This window comes from Rhinopithecus roxellana, chromosome 4 (assembly GCF_007565055.1).
Source record: "Rhinopithecus roxellana isolate Shanxi Qingling chromosome 4, ASM756505v1, whole genome shotgun sequence".
Classification (NCBI taxonomy): domain Eukaryota; kingdom Metazoa; phylum Chordata; class Mammalia; order Primates; family Cercopithecidae; genus Rhinopithecus; species Rhinopithecus roxellana.
In genome coordinates, this window is record NC_044552.1 from 18,454,404 (window position 1) to 18,478,835 (window position 24,432).

General features: G+C 46.5%; 1 protein-coding gene across 2 annotated transcripts in view; it reads right to left on the reverse strand.

Moving 5' to 3' along the window:
• Nucleotides 1–24,432, reverse strand: part of BPHL (biphenyl hydrolase like) — a 32,599-nt gene that overhangs the window by 2,578 nt on the left and 5,589 nt on the right. For both annotated transcript variants that reach the window (XM_030929311.1, XM_030929312.1), the window contains exons 3-6: nucleotides 21,537–21,703; nucleotides 19,758–19,911; nucleotides 11,758–11,889; nucleotides 8,720–8,843 (exon numbers count right to left, since the gene is read on the reverse strand). In XM_030929311.1, coding sequence (XP_030785171.1) covers nucleotides 8,720–8,843; nucleotides 11,758–11,889; nucleotides 19,758–19,911; nucleotides 21,537–21,703 — 577 coding nt within the window. The remainder of the gene's footprint in view (nucleotides 1–8,719; nucleotides 8,844–11,757; nucleotides 11,890–19,757; nucleotides 19,912–21,536; nucleotides 21,704–24,432) is intronic.

Here is a 24,432-nt window from a genome sequence, read left to right on the forward strand (position 1 = left end):
TCCTAATCTCTAGATCTTGGGGAAATAAAAATTAGGTTCCCTTCATTAAAATATGGGAGACCTGCTCTGAATGCAGGATGGATGAATGGACAGATGGACAGATAGACAGAAGAGAATATGAAAACAACTGTTCTCCTTGATACCTTTTGAGGGTCACTTCAAGCTCCTCAGTAGCCCTTGCCTCCCTTAGGTCTGACATAGGCTTCACTGCACGGAAACTCTACTGTGTGTTCATCTTTGGGAACAGGACCACAATAGACGGTCATGGATATCAGCTGTCAAGGCAAGGCAGGAGCTCTGTAGCTGCCCTAGGTTCTCACCCCAGTAACAAAAGGATGTAATCACATGCTTTGTGGAGACTGCTTTTCAAACAATAACATTCTCCAGAAAAATGAGCACGAAACCTCCCGCTGCTAAACACATGGCCGAGTGGGAAAGGAAGGGGCTTCAGAGGATGAACACGAGTTCCTCTGCCAGGGCAGGTTCCTCATTGCACGTTGCACCTTCAGAAACAAGACATGATTCCAGATATTTTGAGGAACTAGAAGCCGTCTAACCCCAAGATAAATGTATGGGTCACTTTACCTCTGTCGATACAGCTCTTTTAAGTCAAAATGGCATAGGTGAGATGCTGGCCTCACGACGCTACCTTTCCTGCCCCGCCTGGAGTCCTTTTCATCTTTAGCTGAACTTTCACCTATAACTCAGGGAGTTAGACAGTAACAAGGCCACAAGTAATGCGCTGTGGCATGTCTTCACCTTGGATCAATGTAACAAAACTTGATCTATGAATCCATAAAGTTGTCAGTAAGTCTGTAATCCGTAGAGTGCCAGTATGTACTTTTGTTTTAACTGGAACCCAAAGCAGGCCACTGGATCTTTGCACAGCATCTCTTCCAGTGTGAAACTGGGCAGCAACATGGCATATCACTTCTTCAGGCATTCCTTCTGACGCCATCCAAACCTGGTTGCTAGTAGCCCCTTTTAATTCAGAAACTAAATATTGTCCTTTTTCATTCTGCTTCTTCTAGAAAGCCCCATCTAAGAAAAAGGTACTAGACCAGGCACGGTGGCTCACGCCTGTAGTACCAGCACTTTGGGAGGCCGAGATGGGTGGATTACTTGAGGTCAGGAGTTCAAGACCAGCCTGGTCAACAAGGTGAAACTCCATCTCTACTAAAAATACAAAAATTAGCCAGGCATGGTGGTGTATGCCTATAATCCCAGCTACTTGGGAGGCTGAGGCAGGAGAATCACTTGAACCCAGTAGGCAGAGGTTGCAGTGAGCCAAGATCCCACCACTGTACTCCAGCCTGGGCAACAGAGTAAGGCTCTATCTCACAACAAACAAACCAACAAAAAGGTAATGGTGGGCAAACCACAAGCTCCTTGCTGCTGAGGAAGCTGGGGGCTGCCTGGCTGGACAGGCTCTCCTCGGGTTAGGGCTGACCAGGCATTTGGGGATGGTGGAGGCAACAGCTCACCGAGACCTCCTTTTCTCAAATGCAACCATCTCTCAAGCAGTAGACACAAGCATTAGATGCAAAACTGCCCCGGAGGCTACTTTCTGGGCAGTGTGTCGGCTTACAGTGGGCTGCTAGAGGACCCTCGGGCTGCTGGGTTGGTGCTTTTAAGTGGTGTGTGGAGGACAAAGCCTTTCCAAGTCTGCTGTGACCGTGGGGCCCTGGACTGCAGGAAAGCTTTCTTCCTGTGACAGTCGGATGTAAACTGGAGGCATCATCGCGGGAGGAAAACACTGGCTTTATGGGGCCAGGACATGTTTTGTCTAACCAGCACAGAGTCCGAACCGACAGGCTACATCCATCTCCCTGGGTCACAATTCCTCATCTGGAAAATGCGGACAGTAATAGAATTTACCCCGTAGAATCATTCTGAGGATGAAATGAGAGAGTAGATTCAACGTATGCAGCACAGGGTCTGTGGGTACGTGGTAAGCTTAACAAATGTCTGCTGTTATTTTATTAGTATATTTGTATTGCACTGTACAAAGTGCAGAATTCCTTAAGGTATTAATCTGTGCAGCATATTAAACAATGCCTGACTCAGGGGAGCACAATTAATCTACATTTGTTGGCTAACACAACACCTCCAACTGGAGGCTTCTTCTCTTAAGAGTGGTTTTAATATAATCTTGCGGGTTGGCCGGGCGTGGTGGCTCAAGCCTGTAATCCCAGCACTTTGGGAGGCCGAGACGGGCGGATCACGAGGTCAGGAGATCGAGACCATACTGGCTAACATGGTGAAACCCCGTCTCTACTAAAAAATACAAAAAAAAAACTAGCCGGGCGAGGTGGCAGTCGCCTGTAGTCCCAGCTACTCGGGAGGCTGAGGCAGGAGAATGGCGTAAACCCGGGAGGCGGAGCTTGCAGTGAGCTGAGATCCGGCCACTGCACTCCAGCCTGGGCGACAGAGCGAGACTCCATCTCCAAAAAAAAAAAAAATAATAATCTTGCAGGTAAGATTTGTCTGGAAAGGTTCAGACCACACTGCTTGAAATATTAATACAAAGGACTCAACTTGATAAGCACTGGCTAATTCTGTGTGCAGTAAATGCTGTAATGAGCCCACAAGCAGCGTCCGGAGCTGACGGTTTTCCCTTCCATCTGAGCAGCAGCTGGGAGGAGCTGAAAGCAGCACCTGGGAAGAGGAGGGCTGGGATGCCAGTGGTGGGGAACTGTCACCTGGGGCAGTAGCAGAGGAGTGGGCTAACCACCGCGTCCAGGCTGGAGGCAGTACAGAGTGGAAGCTGCAGCCCTGCCTGCCTGTAGCATCTACCTCCCCACCAGAACCTGGCTTCACTTTTCTACGGAGCTGAAAATGAACCATTGTCACTGGTGTGAATCTTTTCCACCTAAGCCAATTCATTTCACTCCACCTAGTGGTAAGGCTCCCACTGGCCTGCCTGGGAGGACTAGGGCCATCTTACCCCTGGTGGCCAGACCCAAACAGCCAAGGAAGCTGCAGAAAGAGGCACTTCCTTCCCTTCTGTGGTTCAGACAGAGAACAGTGACTAGTCCACTGCACAGACATCCCAGGCCTGATGCCTCGCTGCCAGCCTGCCAGCACACCCTCTGGTGAACCCAACACAAGGCCCAGACCTTTGTAGAGATGGCATCCATCAGCCCTTCACCCTGTGACTGTATACTTTGTGTCAACTTGACTGGGCTACAGGGTGCCCAGATATTTGGTCAAACATTATTTCTGAGTGTGTTCATGAGGGTGTTTCTGGATGGGTTAGCATTTGAATCCATTGACTGAGTAAAGCAGAGGCCCTCCCCAGTGTGGTGGGTCTCCTCCAATCTGCTGAAAGCCTGAGTAGAACAAGAAGGCTGAGAACAGGGAATTCCTCCCACCTGGTGGCCTTCAATCTGCAATGTTGACTTTTTCCTACCTTTGGACTCAGGCTGAAACACTGGCTCTTCCTGGGTCTCAAGCCTCCTGGCTTTCACACTAGAACCACACCATCACCTCTCCTTGCTGTCAGGCCTTCAGACTTAGACTGGAACCACACCTTTGGATTTCCTGGGTCTCCAGCTGGCCAACTCACTCTGCAGACCTTGGGACTTGTCAGCTTTCACACGTCATGAACCAATTCCCTGTAATGAATCTCTTTCTTTCTACCTATATATACATACACACATACACGTATTGTTGGTTCTATTTCTTTGGAGAACCCAAATATGCCCATACACCTACACTAATAATGGTGTTGTCTTAGCTATTCAGGAGACTGTAATGAGCCGTGACCACACCACTGCAGTCCAGCCTGGATGACAGTGCAAGACCTGTCTCTTAAAAAAAAAAAAGAAGGCCAGGCACAGTGGCTCACACCTGTAATCCCAGCACTTTGGGAAGCCGAGGCGGGCGGATCATGAGGTCAGGAGATCGAGACCATCCTGGCTAACATGGTGAAACCCCGTCTCTGCTAAAAATACAAAAAATTAGCTGAGCGTGGTGGCGGGCGCCTGCAGTCCCAGCTACTCAGGAGGCTGAGGCAGGAGAATGGCGTGAACCCGGGAGGCAGAGCTTGCAGTGAGTCGAGATCGCACCACTGCACTCCAGCCTGGGCGACAGAGTGAGACTCTGTCTCAAAAAAAAAAAAAAAAGAAAAAGAAAAAAGGTATGAATAAGGAGCCACATGACCTCAGATAGGTGAGCGAGCAACTGGAGGGGCAGGCAGAGGCAAGGAAGCCTCACCGAGGAGCCGCCTGAGTCCTGGCCTAAGGGGTGAGCACACACCCAGGCAGGCGGAGGCGGGGGCTGAGGGGTGGAGAGCGGCTGCAGGCGAGAGGCGAGGGGCTCATCATTTGCAGCCAAGTCTGACACCCAGAACCAGGCCTCTGGTTCCTGAGATCTGAGCACCTCCTCAGAAGCGCCGTGATGGGCTGAATTGTACCCCTCATATTGATATGCTTAGATCCTGACTCCCAGCATCTCAGAGTGTGACCTCCTTTGGGTAGGCCCGCCACCACGCTCAGCTAATTTTTTGTATTTTCAGCAGAGACGGGGTTTCACCGTGTTAGCCAGGATGGTCTCGATCTCCTGACCTTGTGATCCGCCCACCTCGGCCTCCCAAAGTGCTGGGATTACAGGTGTGAGCCACTGTGCCTGGTCTTCTTTTTTTTTTTAAGAGACAGGTCTTGCGCTGGTTCATGGGTGTTTAAAGAGGTAACTAATTTGAAATGAAGTCATATGAGTAGGTGCTAATCTATTACGACTGCTGTACTTGTATGAGCAAATGTGGACACAGGAGGCAGAAAGGCAAAGCCGCTGTCGCTGCTGTCGTTTGAGCGGTTCTCACTGTGTGTTTCGTATCTCAGACTTCGGCATAAGAGCTTGTTAGAGGAAGGGCTTCGATCGACTAAAAACACATTTTAAAACCACTGAGCTTGAGTGATCTCTAAGGCCTCTTTGCTTAAAACAAAAATAAGCGATTCTTATTTTTCTTCTACCACAAAGAGAGGACAGAAAGAGACAAATTAACATAAGCTGGAAGCAGACCTGCTGAGCAAGCCACACTTTGTTCAGCCTTCTTCTGAGGCAAGAACGGCAGTTTGGTGTTTGTTTCACACATAATCTGTATTTCTCGGTAAAAATCTGGGAAGGGATAGTCTGTGCCTTTAAGTGGTTTTTTTTTTGTCTTTTTTTTGAGACAGGGTTTTGGCTCTTATTGCCCAGGCTGGAGTGCAGTGGTATGATCTTAGCTTGCTGCAACCTCTGCCTCCCAGGTTCAAGTGATTCTCTGCCTCAGCATCTTGAGTAGCTGGGATTATGGGTGCCCACCACATCTGGCTAATTTTTGTATTTCTAGTAGAGACGAGGTTTCACCATGATGGCCAGGCTGGTCTTGAACTCCTGACCTCAGGTGATCTGCCCACCTCGGCCTCCCAGAGTGCTGGGATTACAGGTGTGAGCCACCGCGCCTGGCCTGTGCCTTTAAGTTTAATTAAGTGTACCTGGCAGCCAGGCATGGTGGCTTGTACCTGTAATCCCAGCACTTTGGGAGGTGAGAGGATAGCTTGAACCCAGGAGTTCGAGGCTGCAGTGAGGTATGATCCCACCACTGCACCCTAACCTGGGTGACAGAGTGAGACCCTACCTCAAAAAAACAAAAGTACCTGGCAAGGCAATGAAATATCCAGTTCACTGGAAGCTTGCTACACCGAGTTGTTTCCCTGCTGTCAGATGGCTGTCAGATGTGCACACAACACAGTCGGGTTTTGGTACTCAGGGAATCTGCCTTCGTTTTGTGGAGACCAAAATAAACCAACCGCATTCTAGGTAGGCTCATGCCCAACATAAAGGGCTCTTACAGCAGAGGGAGGTAATAAGTAGAAAATACAAGCCAGTTTTCTTCTCAGCAAGCTCTGCCTCCTGGGTTCACGCCATTCTCCTGCCTCAGCCTTCTGAGTAGCTGGGACCACAGGCGCCTGTCACCACGCCCGGGTAATTTTTTGTATTTTTAGTAGAAACGGGGTTTCACCGTGTTAGCCAGGATGGTCTCGATCTCCTGACCTCGTGATCCACCCGCCTCGGCCTCCCAAAGTGCTGGGATTACAGGCGTGAGCCACCGCGCCTGGCACTACAATCCAGTTTTCGACAGTCGTTGCTAATAACACTTTACACTCAACCTATTTCCTCCAAAGAATATTGCTTTAAGAAAGTGATCTTCCATAAAATAGTCTACTAAAACAATTAATATCTGCATAGTAAGGGTGTTTTTCTCCTATACTAATGTATTCTGTTGCTAGGAGATGGGCTTAAATTAAACTTTAATTCCTAAATTAAACGTTCTTGTAGACAGACTTTAATTAAACCTGGCTGTTTAAGGGCACATACCACATTTACTATGTATGTCACTGTGCAAAAACCTGTCATTTCTGAAGCTGGAAGACAATTAACCAGGTCACCTGGTATCTTATTCTAGGCACGTTACCATCGTACATATTAAGAGAGAAGTGGCAGCCGTACCATGGTGGAAAAGCACCATATTAGGAGAAAAATCTGAGATTCATTATTTACTAGCTATGCAGCCTTGAAAGATTGCTTAACATCTCTCAGCCGTGATTTCTCATCTGTAAAATGGATAATATTTTTCATAAGTGTGTCATAAACTATAACTAGATATTATACAAAAAATACCTTTTAAAATATTAAGTGCTATATGGAGACATCACTTTGCACACTGCAAACAAACACAATCAAAAGCGCAAAAACTGAGATTGCATAAAAAACTTCTGTAGGCCGGGCGTGGTGGTTCACGCCTGTAATCCCAGCACTTCGGGAGGCCGAGGCAGGCGGATCATGAGGTCAGGAGATCGAGACCATCCTGGCTAACAGTGAAACCATGTCTCTACTAAAAATGCAAAAATTAGCTGGGCGTGGTGGCACACGCCTGTAATCCCAGCTACTCACGAGGCTGAGGCAGGAGAATCACTTGAACCCGGGAGGCAGAGGTTGCAGTGAGCCAAGATCACACCATTGAACTTCAGCTTGGGCAACAAGAGCAAAACTCCGCCTCAACAAAAAACAAAAAAAAAAACAAAAAAAAAAAACAAAAAAAACAAAAAACTTTTGCAAGGATTAATAAGAAAGTATACTATTGGTACCATGACCATGACTTAGTAGTATAATTTTGTAAAGTCTAGTTTGAAAATACCTTTTATTGCCTACTAAATACATTTTTCTTTCTCTCTCTCTCTTTCTTTCTTTCGGAGACAGAGTCTCACTCTGTCACCCAGGCTGGAATGTAGTGGCATAATCTTGGCTCACTGCAACCTCTGCCTCCCAGGTTCAAGTGATTCTCCTGACTCAGCTTCCTGAGCAGCTGGGATGACAGGCACCTGCCACCATGCCCAGCTAATTTTTGTATTTTTACTAGAGATGGGGTTTTGCCATGTTGGCCAGGCTGGTTTTGAACTCCTGGCCTCAAGTGAACCGCCCACGTCAGCCTCCCAAAGTGCTGGAATTACAAGTGTGAGCCACTGTGCCCAGCCCCTACTATATCAATTTAAAAACTCAAAGTGGGGCGTGGTCGCTCACGCCTGTAATCCCAGCACTTTGAAGGCCAAGGCAGGTGGATCACGAGGTCAGGAGTTTGAGACAAGCCTGGCTAACATAGTGAAAACCATTACAACTAAAAATACAAAAAATTAGCTGGGCGTGGTGGCGCACACCTGTAATCCCACCTACTTGGGAGGTTGAGGTGGGAGAATCGCTTGAATCTGGGAGGCAGTGGTTGCAGTTAGCTGAGATCACACCACTGCACTCCAGCCCAGGCGACAGTGCGAGACTCTAGCTCCAAAAAAAATAAATAAATAAATAACTCCTCCACTAAACCTCTTTGTCCACCCTGCAAAATAATCCTGCCTAACTCCCACCTTTGCTCTTCACTGACTCTACGCTCTCACCACATGAATTATTTGTTATACAGGCTCATGTGTATTTTTGATTCATGGTTGAAGTGGCATAGGAGGAATGTGTGGAATAAAGAGATGCCTTTTAACTTAAAAAATGCTAAATGGATACAGCATTATCCATTATGGATATAGGAATTATAAAGGCTTATGGTAATTGTATTTTATTATGGAAAAGAAACTTTTTATCCTCATTTAAAAATTCTCTGAGAAATCCGTTGTTAAATATATCACAGAACAGAGTGATAAGGAAGCAGTGGAGCTGTTTCTGTGCCTGCTCTCCCGGCTGGCCTGAGGGCTTCAGGGACAGGGAACTCTACCATTAACCGTGCTGAGTGGCGCTGCCTGTCAGCAGACATCAGAAATTTGGTTTAACAGATTTTTTTAAATTGGGTGGTCAGTGCTTTCATCATGATAAAAAACTAAACTGAAAATTCCCAAATTGTGTGAAATTGTTTCGGTTAATACTGATGGAAATAAACCTGAACTATTACCAAGTGACAGGGCTTAGCACCTATGAGCATGTTTGCCACTCATAAAAGTAAGAGCTGTCTATCTGAACGTGCCTTTCCTTCCGGTTATCAATCACCCACAGTTCAGGGCTTCTGTCCTCCGTGGTATCCTAAATAAAGTGGTGCTACTGACTGGCACTGGCAAAAAGGGGGGCCGTGTACTCTAAAACTCCAACTCCTCTTGGTTCTTTTCCTTCCAGTAGCTTTGCCCATTGACTCCGAGGCTCTGTGGGGGGGGGGCGGGAGTGTGAAGGTGGTGACAGGACTTACCGTGAGCCTTTCACGTGCTCATGAATGAAGTCGGCATGAAACCGCGGGACCAGAGGATCCTTCTCACCGTGCACAACCAAGGTGGGGCACTGGACCTGGGGCAGCAGGTGCCGGCAGATGTTACCTGAAGGATACACAGCACAAGAAATCTGCTTTAGTGCAACCATTCTACGCTGTCAGAGGAAGCAAAGCTCTGCGAGCCCTGCCCCTCCTTGGCCCTCAGTTTCCCTATCTGTAAAAACCGCGGTTTGGATTTGACCGTGCCTGGGATCCCTTCCAGCTCTCACATTCTTTGGATTCCCTTTTCTGATTCTCTCTGTTTCTTGTTTGTTCGCCTGTTTCTGAGTTCTACTAGTAAATAAGCAGCCTGATTTAAATTCACATAAAACAGTAGGAAACTCAAATAAACACCCCACCACTATATTCCACAGTGGCGGTTCCCAATGTGAAAACAGGGGTAGGTGCTGGACACCTGCAGAGCTTTTCCCTGGAAATCACATTTCAGATGAGTGTAGGGGCCCCGGCCAGTCCTCAAAGCACATGGGCCTCACAGTGAATTCATTATACAACCTGCGCATCACTGATGCCTTTTCACTGATGCCTTTTCACTGATGCCTTTTCACTGATGCCTCTGTGACACTCCTGACTAACATACTTTGGAGGGACTGGAAGGACTTACCCCCATGTATGAGAACTTTCCAGAGGCAAAGGTGGACAGCCTGGGCCCTAGTCCCTGTACTACAGCTCCCTGCCTCTGTGAGACTGTGGTGGCCCCTTAACCACTGGGAGCTTCACCCACAAGCAGGAACAATCATAGTTCCCGGGGGCTGTTGTGGGGCTAAAAGGAGAGTTGCATCTGCGGTTCCCGGCATCCCTAAGCTCTTTCCTCCTGCTCCCTCCCTTCTCCGTGTGTGTCAAGAAGAAGGCTCTGCAGCTCTGAGAAGGCTGGGAGCTGCCCCCACAGTGCAGTGCTGCCCTGCCTTGCCCTGGGCCTTTCCCTCCTCTTCAGTGGGAAGTCCCCGCCTGCTAAGTGAGAAGGGGACCTGGTGACTAGGGAAATACTTCTCCAGGTCTCTGACACTTCCCTCTCCTGTCCCGAGATGACACACACTGGCCAACTGCTTCATCATGTGATGATCAAAGTCAATATTCCTAAGTGCTCACTTTGTACCAGGAACTGTTTACACAATTTCGTATCTGTTAAACCCAGTAGTTACATGTTTTAACTCATTCAGTATATAAACATGTTTGTCTGTTAAGTACTTTTGTAATAACAGTAATGCCAACCTTTCATTAGGCACTTACTCTGTCTTTGATCCTGCACCAAAGCTGAACAGATCATATCTCATTTAATCCCCACAACAGCTTTTCGAGGTCACAGACAGGAAACTGAAGCTTCAAGAAGCAAAGTTACCTGCCCAGATCCATTCTAACAGCAAGCCAGGGGCACAGCCAGAATGCACACTCAGGCCCATCGCACTCCAGAGCCGTGCAATGAATCCCTGTGCTATACCAAGCATCCATAAACCTGAGAGGACAGTGAGGAAAACAGGGCTCCTACCAAATTAGCCAGCACAGAAGGGGGACATACCATGAAGTGCCTCACTGTGAGAGAGATTATACACTGCTGCAGCCTCTGTATCATGAACGTAGTTTTGAATTGCTGATCTAACCCTATTTCCACCTTTAAATCTTCCTATCTTTTCACTACTCTCTTCAATAAAACATAAAAGTTTACAATTTACAAATGTGCCCTCTTTAATAGAGAACTGTCTCAAACATTGCTTTATGGCATTTTTTATTTTTGTTTTAAGAGCAGAAATTTCCAGGGCCTGTTTCCATGGGTGGATACTGCATCTGAACAGGAACATTATAAGGCATATATTTGATATATTTGCTGCTTTCAACTCAAACCAGAAGAGTAACATTTCCAAATGTCCTTTTCATTGTGAAAGTTCTGGCAGATGACTCATGCAGGAAATGATTACCTAATAGATCAAATTGGTCCTTCAATCACAACCATTTTGTAACAATGCACTCCAAGATTAGATCTCAGCTACTGTATTTTCTCAGCAATTAAAAAAAAAAGAAAAATGAGATTATAAACATAAATAGCTGTATGAAAATAAACTATAATTCAGAATTTCTCTTAAAGATGTCAATTCTTACTTTAACTGGAAATCTTGGTAATTTTTCAGATAAAGAATAGGAGGCTAGGTGTGGTGGCTCAGGCCTGTAATCCCAGCACTTATGGGGGGCCGAGGTGGGCAGATCATGAGATCAGGAGATCAAGACCATCCTGGCCAACATGGTGAAACCCTGTCTCTACTAAAATACAAAAAAAAAATTGCCTGCATGGTGGTGCACGCCTGTAGTCCCAGCTACTTGGGAGGCTGAGGCAGGGGAATCACTTGAACCCGGGAGGCAGAGATTGCAGTGAGCTGAGATCATGCCACTGCATTCCAGCCTGGTGACAGAGTGAGACTACATCTTAAAAAAAAAAAAAAAAAGAATAGGAGATATTTGTTCATAGTTAAGGTCATATCACTGAGTCCTGAAGATGGGAAAAAAATAATATTTTCTTCCTCATATTAACTCCATTGAGATTAAAGATTAACAGTGTCCTCCTGGGGTGACACATCTAAATGTGTAAAAAGGAAAAAATATTGTACATATTGTGGTCTATTTATTTTCGAATGACTCATTCTGGAATTAGAAAATAGAAACTGTTCAAGGCTTCTGGGTAATTATTTTGTCATCACACACACACCAAGGATAAGAAGGAAAAGAGAACAGTCTGCTATTAAAGACTCAACAATGTGAACCTTTGGACACGCAGCCCTATCTCTACGTTAAGCCAGATTGACGACACGAGAACTGGCACAGTATACAGTAACTAGTATTCTCTGTTCTGCTCACACATGAGCATGTGAGGGCGATGGGCAGATTCATGAATCACTGAGCAATTCTGGAACACTGGGGAGGAACTCGAGCACCCTCTCTAACAGGCAGAGAGCCCTTCAAGCCCAGTCACCTACCATCTGGGAGATGTTGGAACTGTCTTATGCCATCCACCCACTTTTCACAGGTTCTGGCAAAGTAGTCACACCCATAGAGGGCTTCTAGAGGCTTTCTTGTTCTCTCACTCCATTTAGAAACATCTCGGATGCCTGAAAAACAGAAGTGTAGGCAAAGAAACATTTAGTTTCATACTAAAGTATTGTCTTTAAGTATTCCGAGCAAAAGCCACTTCTGAGCCCATGCGCTCACTGCCTCATCTGCCTGGAATGCCTCCCTCCCACCCTCTGCTCCGTTTAGCCCTGGCTGCTGCTTTGCGGTGCCTTCTGGACCCGTGACTGAGGGCCTGCCTCCCACTAGGACCTGTGTGCGGTGGAAGGGACTTTGCTTTGCTCCTCACTGTACCCCAGGGCCGACACTAGTGCCTCCCATAAAACAGGCCCACAAGTCAGTGCTTACCAAGTGAATGAAATTAGAGCTGCACTTACTGCTCTCCTTTAAAGAAACAGGATAAAAGAAAATATGACCCTAACAGGGTCACCTGAGTAAGAGCGACCATATTTGCAAAGGAGGAGATTTTTTCTGCATTTCATTTGTATGGACATTGAAAAATGCACACAAAGTATTCATTCTAATTTCTGCTACCGAAGAAATATGGGTGTAAAAGGCTAAGTACCAAACTTCAAACTATATTGTAGATGATTCACTAGTAGGGAAGAATAGCTAAAACAACCATTAACATGAACCAGCAAATGCAAATGCGATTCCTTAGGCCAATCTTTTCCATATTTTTTTAAATACACTGTGGTAAGTAAAGATTCTAATGTTCTTGGGCATATTAAATATTGCTTACTGAGAGCTACATGTTACCCATGGAAGAAATACACCACCAATGGCATGAACTCATATGAACACAATCTCTACAGCATCCCGGACAACGCCAGGCGCCTGGCAGGCACTCACCATGTGCTTAGTGAATTCAAATCACCAAATAGAGGAAAAACTGCTACTGACAATCACAACAACCTTCTGAGGAGGGAGGACCCCCCATTACAGGACAGTGCCTGGTGCCCGCCCTTGCTTCTGCTAATTGGCTTAAATATTCAGAGGTAGGCCCCGCGTGAGTTGAAGATAAAGGCTGAAGAGGATGAACTGCTCTGCACAAGAATGCAAAGACTTGAGTGAGGTACGTAGACACAGGGTGAAGAGGTGGGGAGAAGATGTGGGAAGAAGAAAACGTTTGGGGGTGGGGGGTAAGGGAGAGAGAAGCAAGCAAGACAGTGTGAAGATGGCTAGTAAAACGGCCCCGCACATGCTTCTACTTTTGGCTGCATGGCAGACCGTACCCTCCGAAAGGCCTTTTTCCAGGGGAATAACTAGACCTTTAACAAAACAGAGTTTTGTGGCATTGCTGAAGTTGCGGGGGTTAATGGAAACCAGGGTGTGAGTGTGTGTGAGTGTGTCTGCACATGAGAAAGAGAATTCTGAAAATACAGCAAAGGAAGTGAGCCAGCTCCAAAGGCAGGCCTGCTCTGGGCGGAGACGCAGTGTTCACGGGCAGGCTGGGGGCCCAACCTGAGCCTCCTGGATTAAGCTGAGCTAAAAATGGCCCCAACCTGGTATGATCCTGTGGTTCCCAAGAGCAGCAAATGCACATCTTCTCGGAAGGAAAGCGCTCTCGATTGATGCTCACTGTTTTGTTTGGTTTCGGATTAAGAGTAAGCAAATATTAGCTCCTAACCAAAGGTCACGAAACAAACAGGATTTTTATAAAGTTAATGGAAAAACTAGAAAATTGGAAGAGACATCTTAAGAAATGATGCAGAACACCATGCAGAGACAAGAAGATGAAGAAGAGATAAGGAAGACGGGAAGACGAGGTCTACAAAAGTCCACTTGTCTCGGAAGACGAGAATAAGGAGAATGAGCGAGACGCCTACTTGAAGAAATAATGGGTGGGAGTGTTTTTCAAAATAAATCAAAGAATCCACAAACAAAAATGCAACGTATTCCAAAGAGGATAAGTAAAATGAAATCTGCACTTGGACAGAATATATTAAAACAGCAATATATCAAAGGTAAGGAGAAAATGTGAAAAACAGCCAGAGAGTCAGGACACATCTCTCCGAAGCAGGAACCATGTGGATGGACAGGAAACATCTCAACAGCAACGATGGAAGGCGGAAGACTGCAGAATGGGGGAGACGATGACTTTCCGCGCCCATTTCCGCACTCAGCTAAACAGACTTGCAGAAAAGGTGGGTGAAAAGAAAAGACACTTGTTGGTAAAAACTCAGTTGACCATTAGCAGGCTGCCCTTAAATAACTTCTAAAAATAACGTCAGGAAGAAGAGAAGATAAATGCGTTTAGAAGGAACATTTGTGAAGAAAGAACAGGTGAGTAAACAAACAGGCAAACATGTTGGTGGATCTAAAACCAAACAAAATCAGTCAAACCAATGAGAAAATAAAACACTGTGAGGCCGGACGTGGTGGCTCACACCTGTAATCCCAGCACTTCGGAAGCCTGAGGTGGGTGGATCACTTAAGTCCAGGAGTTTGAGACCAGCCTGGGCAATGTGGCGGAACCCCGTCTCTACAAAAAATACAAAAATTAGCCAGGTGTGGTGGCACATGCCTGTAGTGCCAGCTACTTGGGAGGCTGAGGCAGAAGGATAGTTTGGTGTTGAGCAGGTTGCAGTGAGCTGAGATGGCGCCACTGCACTCCAGCTTGGGCAACAGTGTGAGACCCTGTCTCAAAAAAAAAAAAAAAAAAAAAAAAAAGGAAAGGAAAGAAAAGAAAAAGAAAAAGGAAAGAAAAATAAAACATGTGGCATTTCCTTTCATTAAGTACTTCTGTCCATAAAAGGCAAGCCACCCACTGTGAAAAGGTGTTTACAACACAGTTACCCTAAAAGGGGTTATTAATTAGGATTAGAGTATTTTCTTAAAACTGCACAGCAGTCACACTGGGATAACATGTTCTGGTGCTGAGTTGGGTGGAGAGTCGGGGGTTGTTCTGTTGTTACATTTCATACTGTATACCTAAACATACTGCATTACACATATCAAATATTACATAATAAAAAACTTTTAGCCGATAAAAATACGTGAATAGATATAATACAGAAGAAACTCAAATGGTGGATAAACAGATTTTCAATCTTATTAGTAATACAAAATGCAAATGAAGACCCCAATAAGATAACATCTTACACCCATTTGATTGGCCAGTGAATTAAGAAGTCTGAGAATTTCAAGTTTTTGTTGAAGAGGTAAAAGTTAAGGAATCTCATCTATTGCTGGTGGAAGTGTAAATTTATTTTGCTGGAAAATAATTTGTCACTTATAATGCAGTGTATCTGCGCACAACAATTTCACTCATGGACTTAGGCCCTGGGGAGATACTGTTGCTCCTACACCCCAGGAGACAGGTACAAGAACCAGCCGCCATCTGCAGCAGAGTGGCCTGTGTGCTCACACGGGCAATGGAGAGGGGGTGACAGCGGTGAGGGCTTCCTAGAGGATGGAGTGGTTGGGCCGTTCTGGGAGAAGGGAAGTCAGCAAACAAGTGAAGGCGTGGGAAGGGAGCAGGAAGGGCCCACACAAGGAGGCAGGACCCCGCCACCTGCTGGAGAGGGCCAGGTGGTCTCGGATGGCTGGACACTGGTGGTTGGGAGGGGAAGGTGGGGGGAGGGGACATGGAGAGGCAGACGCTGGGCCACTCATTCCGTGAGCAAAGTGAAGGAGCCTGAACTTTATCATGAAAGTCGTGGGGAGTCCTGGAAGGCTTAAAGTAAGATACCATGAGATGCACATATTGCTGAATTGCTCTCAGAGCACCATGGAAGGCAGACTGGTAGGAGGCAAGGACCTGGACCGGTTGGAGAGGCACAGAATCAGCCCAGGCGGGACCAACGAGGCTGGCGGGAGCCTGGTGGGAGGGAGAGAGGGGGAGGGCAAGATGGGTCCACTCAGAGCCCAGCAGAGGAGCGGAGTGGGCTGCAGGCTGCAGTGTGGGGATGTGGTCTGGAAGGTTTCCTCACTTTCGTGAGCCCCTGTTTTTCACATGACAAGCAGGCTGAGTATCAGAGATCTTACAGGGATAACACATAGTTATAGACTTTAGCTCATGGCAGGCACTCAATAAATAGTAATTAAAATATTACTTTGAGGGAGAAAGTACATTCCAGTGAGTATTATTTATAAAGATAAGAAATGTAGCAGAAGGGACAGGCCTAGAGGGAAGATCATGAAGTCAGTATTAGACAGACTGAATTTAAGGTATGTGTGAGACAACCAGGTAAGAAAATTGAACAAAAAGTTGAATAAGGCAACATAGTGAGAACTCATCTCTTTTTCTTTCCTTTCTTTTTTTTTTTTTTTTGTTGTTGTTGTTGGGACAGGGTCTCGCCTCTGTTACCCAAGCTACAGTGCAGTGGTGCAATCACAGATCGCTGCAGCCTCAACCTCCCTGGCTCAGGTGATCCTCCACCTCAGCCTCCCAAATGGCTGGGACTACAGGCACACGCCACCATGCCTGGCTAATTTTTGTATTTTTTGTAGACACGGGGTCTTGCTATGTTGCCCAGGCTGGTCTTGAACTCCTGGGCTCAAGTGATCCTCCCGCCTCAGCCTCCCAAAGTGCTGGGATTACAGGTGTGAGCTACCACGCCCAGTGAGAACTTGTCTCTTAAAAAGAAAACAGTCAAATATGTGTGGTTTGGGAGTTAGGTGGAGCAAGGAGCTGAGTGAAGCTACTCAGGTGTGAGGGTGAGAGGGGAGCAGAGCACCGAGGGTGATGCCTGGAGGACCCCAACACTGTGGCCCACATGGGGGAGCAGGCACGTGTCAGCCAGGGAACAGCCTGAGAGAGGAGGGGAAGTCGGCAGAAGACGGTGGCAAGAATTTCCAGACAGAGAAAGCTTCAAGAAGTGGGGCATGACCAATGGCGCACACATCATGAGCATGTTCCCGAATGCTGCAGAATGACCAAGGAGCCAAGAGGAGGTGCATGGTAGGGGCTTGGTTACAGCAGACTGGTGGGCCACAGCCATCCTGACACAAGTTAGGAGAGAATGGCGGATGAGAAAGAAAGGGTGGCCAGGAGGGGAAGTAGAGAGATGTCAGAGAGTAAAGAGTGCGTGCTACTGAGAGATTCTTGCTTTCATAAAGAAAGGAAAGTCAGAGCAACTGCATGTGGTGAGTTCCCACTGCAGTGACCGAGGCAAGGGAGTGAGTGACGACAGTGTCCAGGATGAAGGGCCGTGGCACAGGCATGTGCAATGTGTGGCAGGGTCCAGGAGGGAGAGCACCGCCAGGTCTCAGGGCTCCGGGACGCCTTCCCAGATGCTGAGCCCCAAGGAGCTGTGTCAGGGGTGAATACTCCCTGGCAGAGAATGTGGCTGAGGGGAAGGCTGGTGTGAGGTGGCACAGCAGCAGTTCCAAAGGCGATGAGGCATGAGGGGGTAGCTTGTTCCAGGAATGGCTGTTTATTCCATGTGGGAGAGGCACTGGAAGGATGAGGAGAAAGGGGAGATGGGAGAATGCCCAGTGAGGGGCTGGCAGGAGGGGCCAGCCAATCGGCACAGACTTTGCTGGTTAGTGAAGGATTTTAAGTCCTCTAGCAGAATTAAGTGACTCGATTTTTGCCTTACAAAGGAAACTCTCCTATGGAGGACAAACTACCATAAGAAGTTAGCGGCCTAAACCAGGAGAATGGGGGGAGGAAGAGAGGTGAGGATGACCGGAGGGGTAGTATGCACGTGGTGACAACAGAAAGCATCGCAGTTCAATGAACAGGGCAAGGTGGGCAAATGAAGAGGGCAGAAGAGGACTCTGCCCTCTGCCCTCGAGGGATGCGTCTGGGGCTCTGCCTGGATGCCAGGTCATCTGCAGGCCATGAACTGAGATAGAGACTACGGGAAAGAACAAGGGGGCAGGGGGCAGCGAGAAGAATTTCAGTAGAGGGGCTAGAATGGGCCAGAGAGGGAGATGGGGCAGAATGGACTAAAGGAGGAAGGAGAGGAGGGTCCCTAGAAGCAGGGAACGCAGGTGGCTCTCTCCATAAGTTTGTGGGAAAGAATAAAGAATGGGAAGATAGCAAATACAGGCAGGAGTGGCAACTTTCTGGAGGAAGAACTGCGCCCACTTTTGCAGGCTGAGAGGACTGACCCAGTGGAGAGAATTCAAGGACACAGGAGAGGGAGGAAGAACTCAAGGCAGCCTGTCCTAGAGGCCACGTGAGGAGACAGATCCTTAACAGAACGGAATGGCTTACTCTGAACAAAACGGACACCAGGCAGGAGCAAAACAAGGACAAGCAGGAGCACAGACAGGACTGGCAACCACATCAGACTCACCGTAAAAGCTTCATATTCATTGAAAACACAGAAAGACTGTGAAGAACTACGATTCTACAACAGAACACTGCCTCTAAGTAGCTTACTTCAAAGTCACGTGAATTGCAGAAGAGCTGAAAAACACTAGACTTGTGACATTCTAGCGAAGAGATCTGTACACCTTTTATGTAAAGGGCCAGAGTAAATACATATTTTAGGTTTTGCTGGCCAGGAAACAAAATCAGAGGCATTATGCAGATACTCACACATGAGGAGAAAACACCTGACACACCTAGTCCTGTGTCTGGGGCAGGCCATCTGGGATCCACTAAAATCACACTCGGGACAAAAGCTAGTGGCCTGAGGAAGAGGGTCCTGGTGGGCCAGGCTGGCAGGTGGGGGCAGTAGGGTAATGCAGGTCAGTTTCACTTCTTGTCCCAGCAACCCCTAGATCCTGGTGCACCCTTCGCTCCTCCCAAGAGCCTGGTCATCTCAATGTGGGCAGCTTGCTGGAGGCTAAGCAACTCCTGAGTTGCTGACTAAAATTCCATGACTAGGTGCCTGCTCATTGCCAACAGTCACCCCTGTGTAGTGACCACCAGTGCAGGTCTGGGGCAGCAATGCTGGGTGATAAAGGGATACCCCAGCTTGGTCTCTGTGATTCACAGCACTAACCGCCTTGATTGGTACATGGGCTGCACAGAAGTGGGAGGCAGGCTAGGTGTAATGCACAGGCTACCGTTCGCTGGCCTCTATTCCAGTGCCTGTAAAGACTTCAGGCTGGGGGCGGTGGCTCACGCCGGTAATCCCAACACTTTGGGAGGCCAAGGTCGGGAGTTCGAGACCAGCCTGACCAACATGGAGAAACACCATCTCTACTAAAAAATACAAAATTAGCCAGATGTGGTGGTGCATGCCTGTAATCCCAGCTACTTGGGAGGCTGAGGCAGAAGAATCGCTTGAACCCAGGAGGAAGAGGTTGCGGTGAGCCGAGATCATGCCATTGCACTCCAGCCTGGGCAACAAGAGCGAAACTCCATCTCAAAAAAACCAAAACCAAAACAAAAAAAACTCAGACAGGCTTGGAGGACAACCTTAAAGCATGCAAACAGCACAGAAATTATTTAAATCAAAATAAAAGGTTTCATATTTGAATGCAGTGATTCTTTTCCACACTCAACATTATTTTCTTTCCTCCCCCCATCTCTCTCTCTCTCACTCCTGTCACCCAGGCAAAAGTGCAGTGGCACAGTCATGGCTTACTGCAGCCTCGACCTCCTGGGCTCAAGAGATCCTTCTGCCTTGGGCTCCCAAAGTGCTGGGATTACAGACATGAGCCACTGTGCCTGGCCTCACATTATTTTAAATGAGGTTATCAATAACACTTCACACCACCCCCTTCTTCCTCGAAGTTCATTATCAGTAGCAGTAAATGGAAATAGTGATTTTACTTAGCCTTTTCCTGAGCCATGAAGTTTCACTCCTGGAAATAGAAAGCTTTAAAACTCAGACTGGTTAAATTGCATTACTTTTCTGAGAACTCATTATTATTCCTACCTGAGAGTTGAGAACTAGAAGCAGAAGAGATAAGACTTGTCAACATATCTCACAATAAGAGATGAGATGCGGAGAGAGGGGAAGGATCTGCTGTCCCAGCATCTCCACTTCGCAGAACCTACCCTCGTATATCATGCTGTCTTTGTCCGTGACGTAGGCATTGGCACCCCAGATCACCATCTTGTGGATGTAAGACGGATATTTTGCAGCGGCAATGAGTGCGGTTATACCCCCATCACTCCACCCCAGCAGAGAAACCTTCTGAAACTTCAGCGCCTATGATCATACGATAAAATGCATAGCACAAGTTATTGCTCCTCTCTGTTAAAAGAAACTGAGTCACTAATTATCAGAATCAATACAGGTGTGGGTCTGGAGTATCAATTAGTCAGGAAAGAAAAATCCTAGAGTCCACCATTTGATGACGTCATGTTTTCTCTTAATTAGTTTTAGTGGAAATTGTCACAAACACCTGAGTATACGGTATGGGTTTGAATTAGGAGGGAACTACATCTTCTGGTTGGATAAAAAGCTCAAGGAACTAGAATCAATGGAGACCAACTACTTAGATATGACAAATACAGCGTGCGTGTGTGTGTGTGAGCGCATACGCATGCCTGAGCAAGGACCTTGAGAATAGTCCATAGATCAGAGAGGGGACCCTGAGCTCTGCTGGATGAAGTGAAGCAGGGTATCTGGTAAAGCAACTGTGGGAAGAACCGGCAAGAGCCAGGCTGTCAGAGAACAGCGTCATGGGGAGGTTATGTGAGCCCGCGGGTGAATCAGCCAGGGTCTGCACATGTGTTTGGCAGGGAAAATGGACAAAGATTACATCTTAGAGAGGCTGCCAAGAAGAAAGAACAGAATGACTGGAAAATTAAAGGTAAAGAATTAATATTAGTCCAAGATATTTGCTGCCTGGAACCTAAAGTGGTGTAACTACTCTGGCACTATCCTGTAAAATGAACATCTGGAACTTCTATCACCTAGCAAATTGTCTCCTAAATTTGTATGAAATTCTCCCACGTGTGCCAGGAGCTCAGTCCAGGATGTCCACAACAGTACTGTTTATAGTAGCAAAAAAATGAAAATGGCCAGGAACAACAGAATGTTCACTGCCTGCTATTTGTAACAGCAGAAAAAGACAACTTAAAAATTAAGTTAATTATCTGCTATTAGAAAACTGGTGAAACAGGCCAGGTGTGGTGGCTCATGCCTGTAATCCCAGCACTTCGGGAGGCTGAGGTGGGTGGATCAGGAGGTCAGGAGATCGAGACCATCCTGGCTAACACGATGAAACTCTGTCTCTACTAAAAATACAAAAATCAGTTGGGCCTAGTGGTGCGTGCCTGTAATCCCAGCTACTCGGGAGGCTAAGGCAAGACAATCACTTGAACCCGGGAGGCAGAGGTCACAGTGAGCCGAGATCGCGCCACTGCACTCCAGCCTGGGTGACAGAGCAAGACGCTGTCTCAAAAAAAAAAAAAAATCGGTGAAATAAGATACAGTACATCCATACAATGGAATAATATGTGCCTATCATACAACTAGTATAAATGCATATTTATTGACATGAAAGTTATTTCCTTGAAAAATTGCTCAATAAAAATAGTAAGTTAGAAAAACGTTAGGTGTAGTATGATGGCATCAATATGAAACTGCGTTTGTGACATAATAAGACTGGCCAGAAAGCAGAGCCGCGAAGACTTGGTAGCGTCTCTGGAGAGCTGGACTGTGGGCGATTTCGACTTTCTTCTTTATACCTATTTGAACTCTTTGAGTTTTCTATAGCAATCACATGGTATTATTTTGTAGAAAGAGATAACAACAAAATTTAAACAAAATAAATGAACACAGGCCCAGCCACCTTTCCTCCCCCGGCCCTTCCCTAAGAGACCCACCTTCATCAAATCAACAGCATCTTTTGCATCCCTTTCAAAAAAGTCTGCTGGGAAATCGCGATCTGGGGGCCTGGAATGTCCATAGCCTCGAGGATCCCAGGCGACCACTGTGAAGAGCTTCTTATTGAGGTTCTTGAGCTGAGGTCCAAAATCAGTCTCTCCACTTCCTAAAAACAGCCACTTGGTTACCCTCAGGTGATCAACTATCACCTGTCAAACATGTTACAGTGAAAACAGAAGCAATAATAATCTTAAAGCAAAGTAACTAATTTCTACTCAAAGTGGTCAGAACATAATCAGGAAAGCAGCCTTGCAACGACTTAATCCATCTACTCAAAGAAAGGAGGCAGGCTAGTCGGGTGCGCCTGTAATCCTAGCACTTTGGGAGGCTGAGGTGGGCGGACTGCCTGAGCTCAGGAGTTCGAGACCGGCCTGGGTCTCTACTAAAATACAAAAACAAACAAACAAACAAAACTAGCCAGGTGTGGTGGCGTGCATCTATAGTCCCAGTCACTCAGGAGGCTGAAGCAGGAGAACTGCTTGAACCCGGGAGGCGGAGGTTGCAGTGAGCCGAGATCGCGCCACTGCACTCCAGCCTGAGCACAGAGCAAGACAGTCTCCAAAAAAAAAAAGGAGGCGGGCTTCCTTTCCCGGCGGAGGGCAGGCCCGCCTCCGACCTCCCCCTGGTGGCTATTTTGAGAAGGACAGAGGCCCTGGGTCTTCCTTTGGTTCTGTATTATTTCAGCACTTTCCAAACCTCTTTGGCTTAATCTTCCTTTCCTAAAGAAAAGAATTAATGAAACTGTATAGAAATTAATTTACAGATATGCTTCTGGTTTCTCTTTTCTTCTTAAAACAATGACTTACACATGAGAGGGATCTCTATAATATCTGCACACAAATTTATGAGATTTGGTCCAAGTTATTCAAAGTGGAATTCTAAAATTCCAGGTCTTTAATTTTTTTTTTTTTTTTTACTAAGTTAAGGTGAATAGCCTAAAGATTTTATTTTGTAGTTATAATTAAAAACCAGAAAAACTAAATGAAAACACTGAAATGCGGAAGCAGTGTGGAGGAAAAAAACCAAATCAGTTTCATCAGAAGAGTATGAAACAGCCTACGCTAAAAGCTGAATTCTATTAGTGGGCCTGCAGGGAGCTTGGCCTGCTAGTCCACAGCCCACCGCATGGTCGCTGTAGGTGTGGCGTGTTCACACCTACTGTGCACAGTGCAGAAGGCCACTCTCACAGAGCCCAGTCCAGGGGCAAGTCAGCATTTTATCAGTGAAGTCTGCTGATTTCTGAGGACTTCTATCTCAGGCCACAAATGACTACTAACCACTTTGCCTGATAAACTATATTAGAAAATGTCTTTCAAGGTGGTGCAGGATCATTTAACATCGTCAAGGCCTATCATTTCCTGGCAAGATATATCTTTCTCGAGATCAAGTAAATCATTCAGAAAATTCAAGCCAAAACCAAATGAATGGATCTCCAGCCCACATCTGCTGCTGTGACCCATGAGGCTTCTCTTCTGCCTCTGACCTGGTTCTGGCGAGGGAAATACCCTGAAGGCGGGGCAGGAGAGAAGAAGATGGGAAAGAAGAACAGTCTAAAAGACCAATTTCAGAAACAAGAAGGCATTTGCTCCTGGAATACCTGTACACATTTGAAGACCAGCGCCAAGAATACAAAACGTTAAAAAACGTTTAGGGAATACATGTACATAGTTATCAGCATATGACACCTGAGAGGCTTGTTGGGAGGGGAACTGGGTGCTGAGGATGGGACAGGAGAGAGAATCTCCTCTGGTCCATTTTTTTTTATGTTGGAATCATGCTAATATTTTACATAAACAAAAATTAAATTGGGGACAGGCACAGTGGCTCATGCCTGTAATGCCAGCATTTTGGGAGGCCAGGGCAAGTGGATCACCTGAGGTCAGCAGTTCAAGACCAGCCAGGGCAACATGGTGAAACCTCATCTCTACTAAAAATACAAAATTAGCCAGGCGTGGTGGCACACACCTGTAATCCCAGCTACTCGGGAGGCTGAGGCAGAAGAATCACTTGAAAGTGGGAGGTAGAGGTTGTGGTGAACCGAGATCGTGCCACTGCCTCCAGCCTGGGCAACAGAGTGAGACTCCCTTTCAAAAAAAAAAAAAAATTAAATTGGTAAGTTTTTAGCACCCGGACAACGACTGCAATACTGAAATAATGGAAAGCTAAGGTGGGAAATGCTTTTACAGATAACTTTAGCTCCACATCAGCCATGAGAGTCAATGTCCTCATTCATCAGCTTAAGGCAAACAAAGGTGCCCAGCACCATTTAGACACATGCGCCTCGCTAGCTGCAGCGGTGCCACGGTCCGCTGAGGCTCGGTCAAGTGGAACCTTTTCAGCACTTCACTTTTCGAAAGAAGCAAATCACAAAGAAATAAGTACAGTCAGCCTTCCTATCTACGGGTTCCACATCTGTGGATTCAACCAACCTCAGAACAAAAATATTTGGGGAAAGAAATGGATGGTTGAGTCTGTACTGAACATGTACAGGGTTTTTTCCTTGTCATTATTCCCTAAACAATCTGAGATAACAATTATTTACACAGCATTTACATTGCATGAGGTATGGTAAGTAATCTAGAGATGACTTAAAGTATACAGGAGGACATGTAGCTTCCATGCAAATACTGTGCTATTCTATATCAGGGACTTGAGGATCCTCAGATTTTGGGATCTGAGAGCTTCCTGGAACCAATCCCCCATCGATATTGAGATTAAATATTAGGATTATTTTACCAAATCAAAAATAAAGCAACAATACTAATGCCCTTAAAACCAGATTTGGGATGTCCTGGAATCACTGGAAATTTTTCCCTTGAACTTTCTACATCTAAA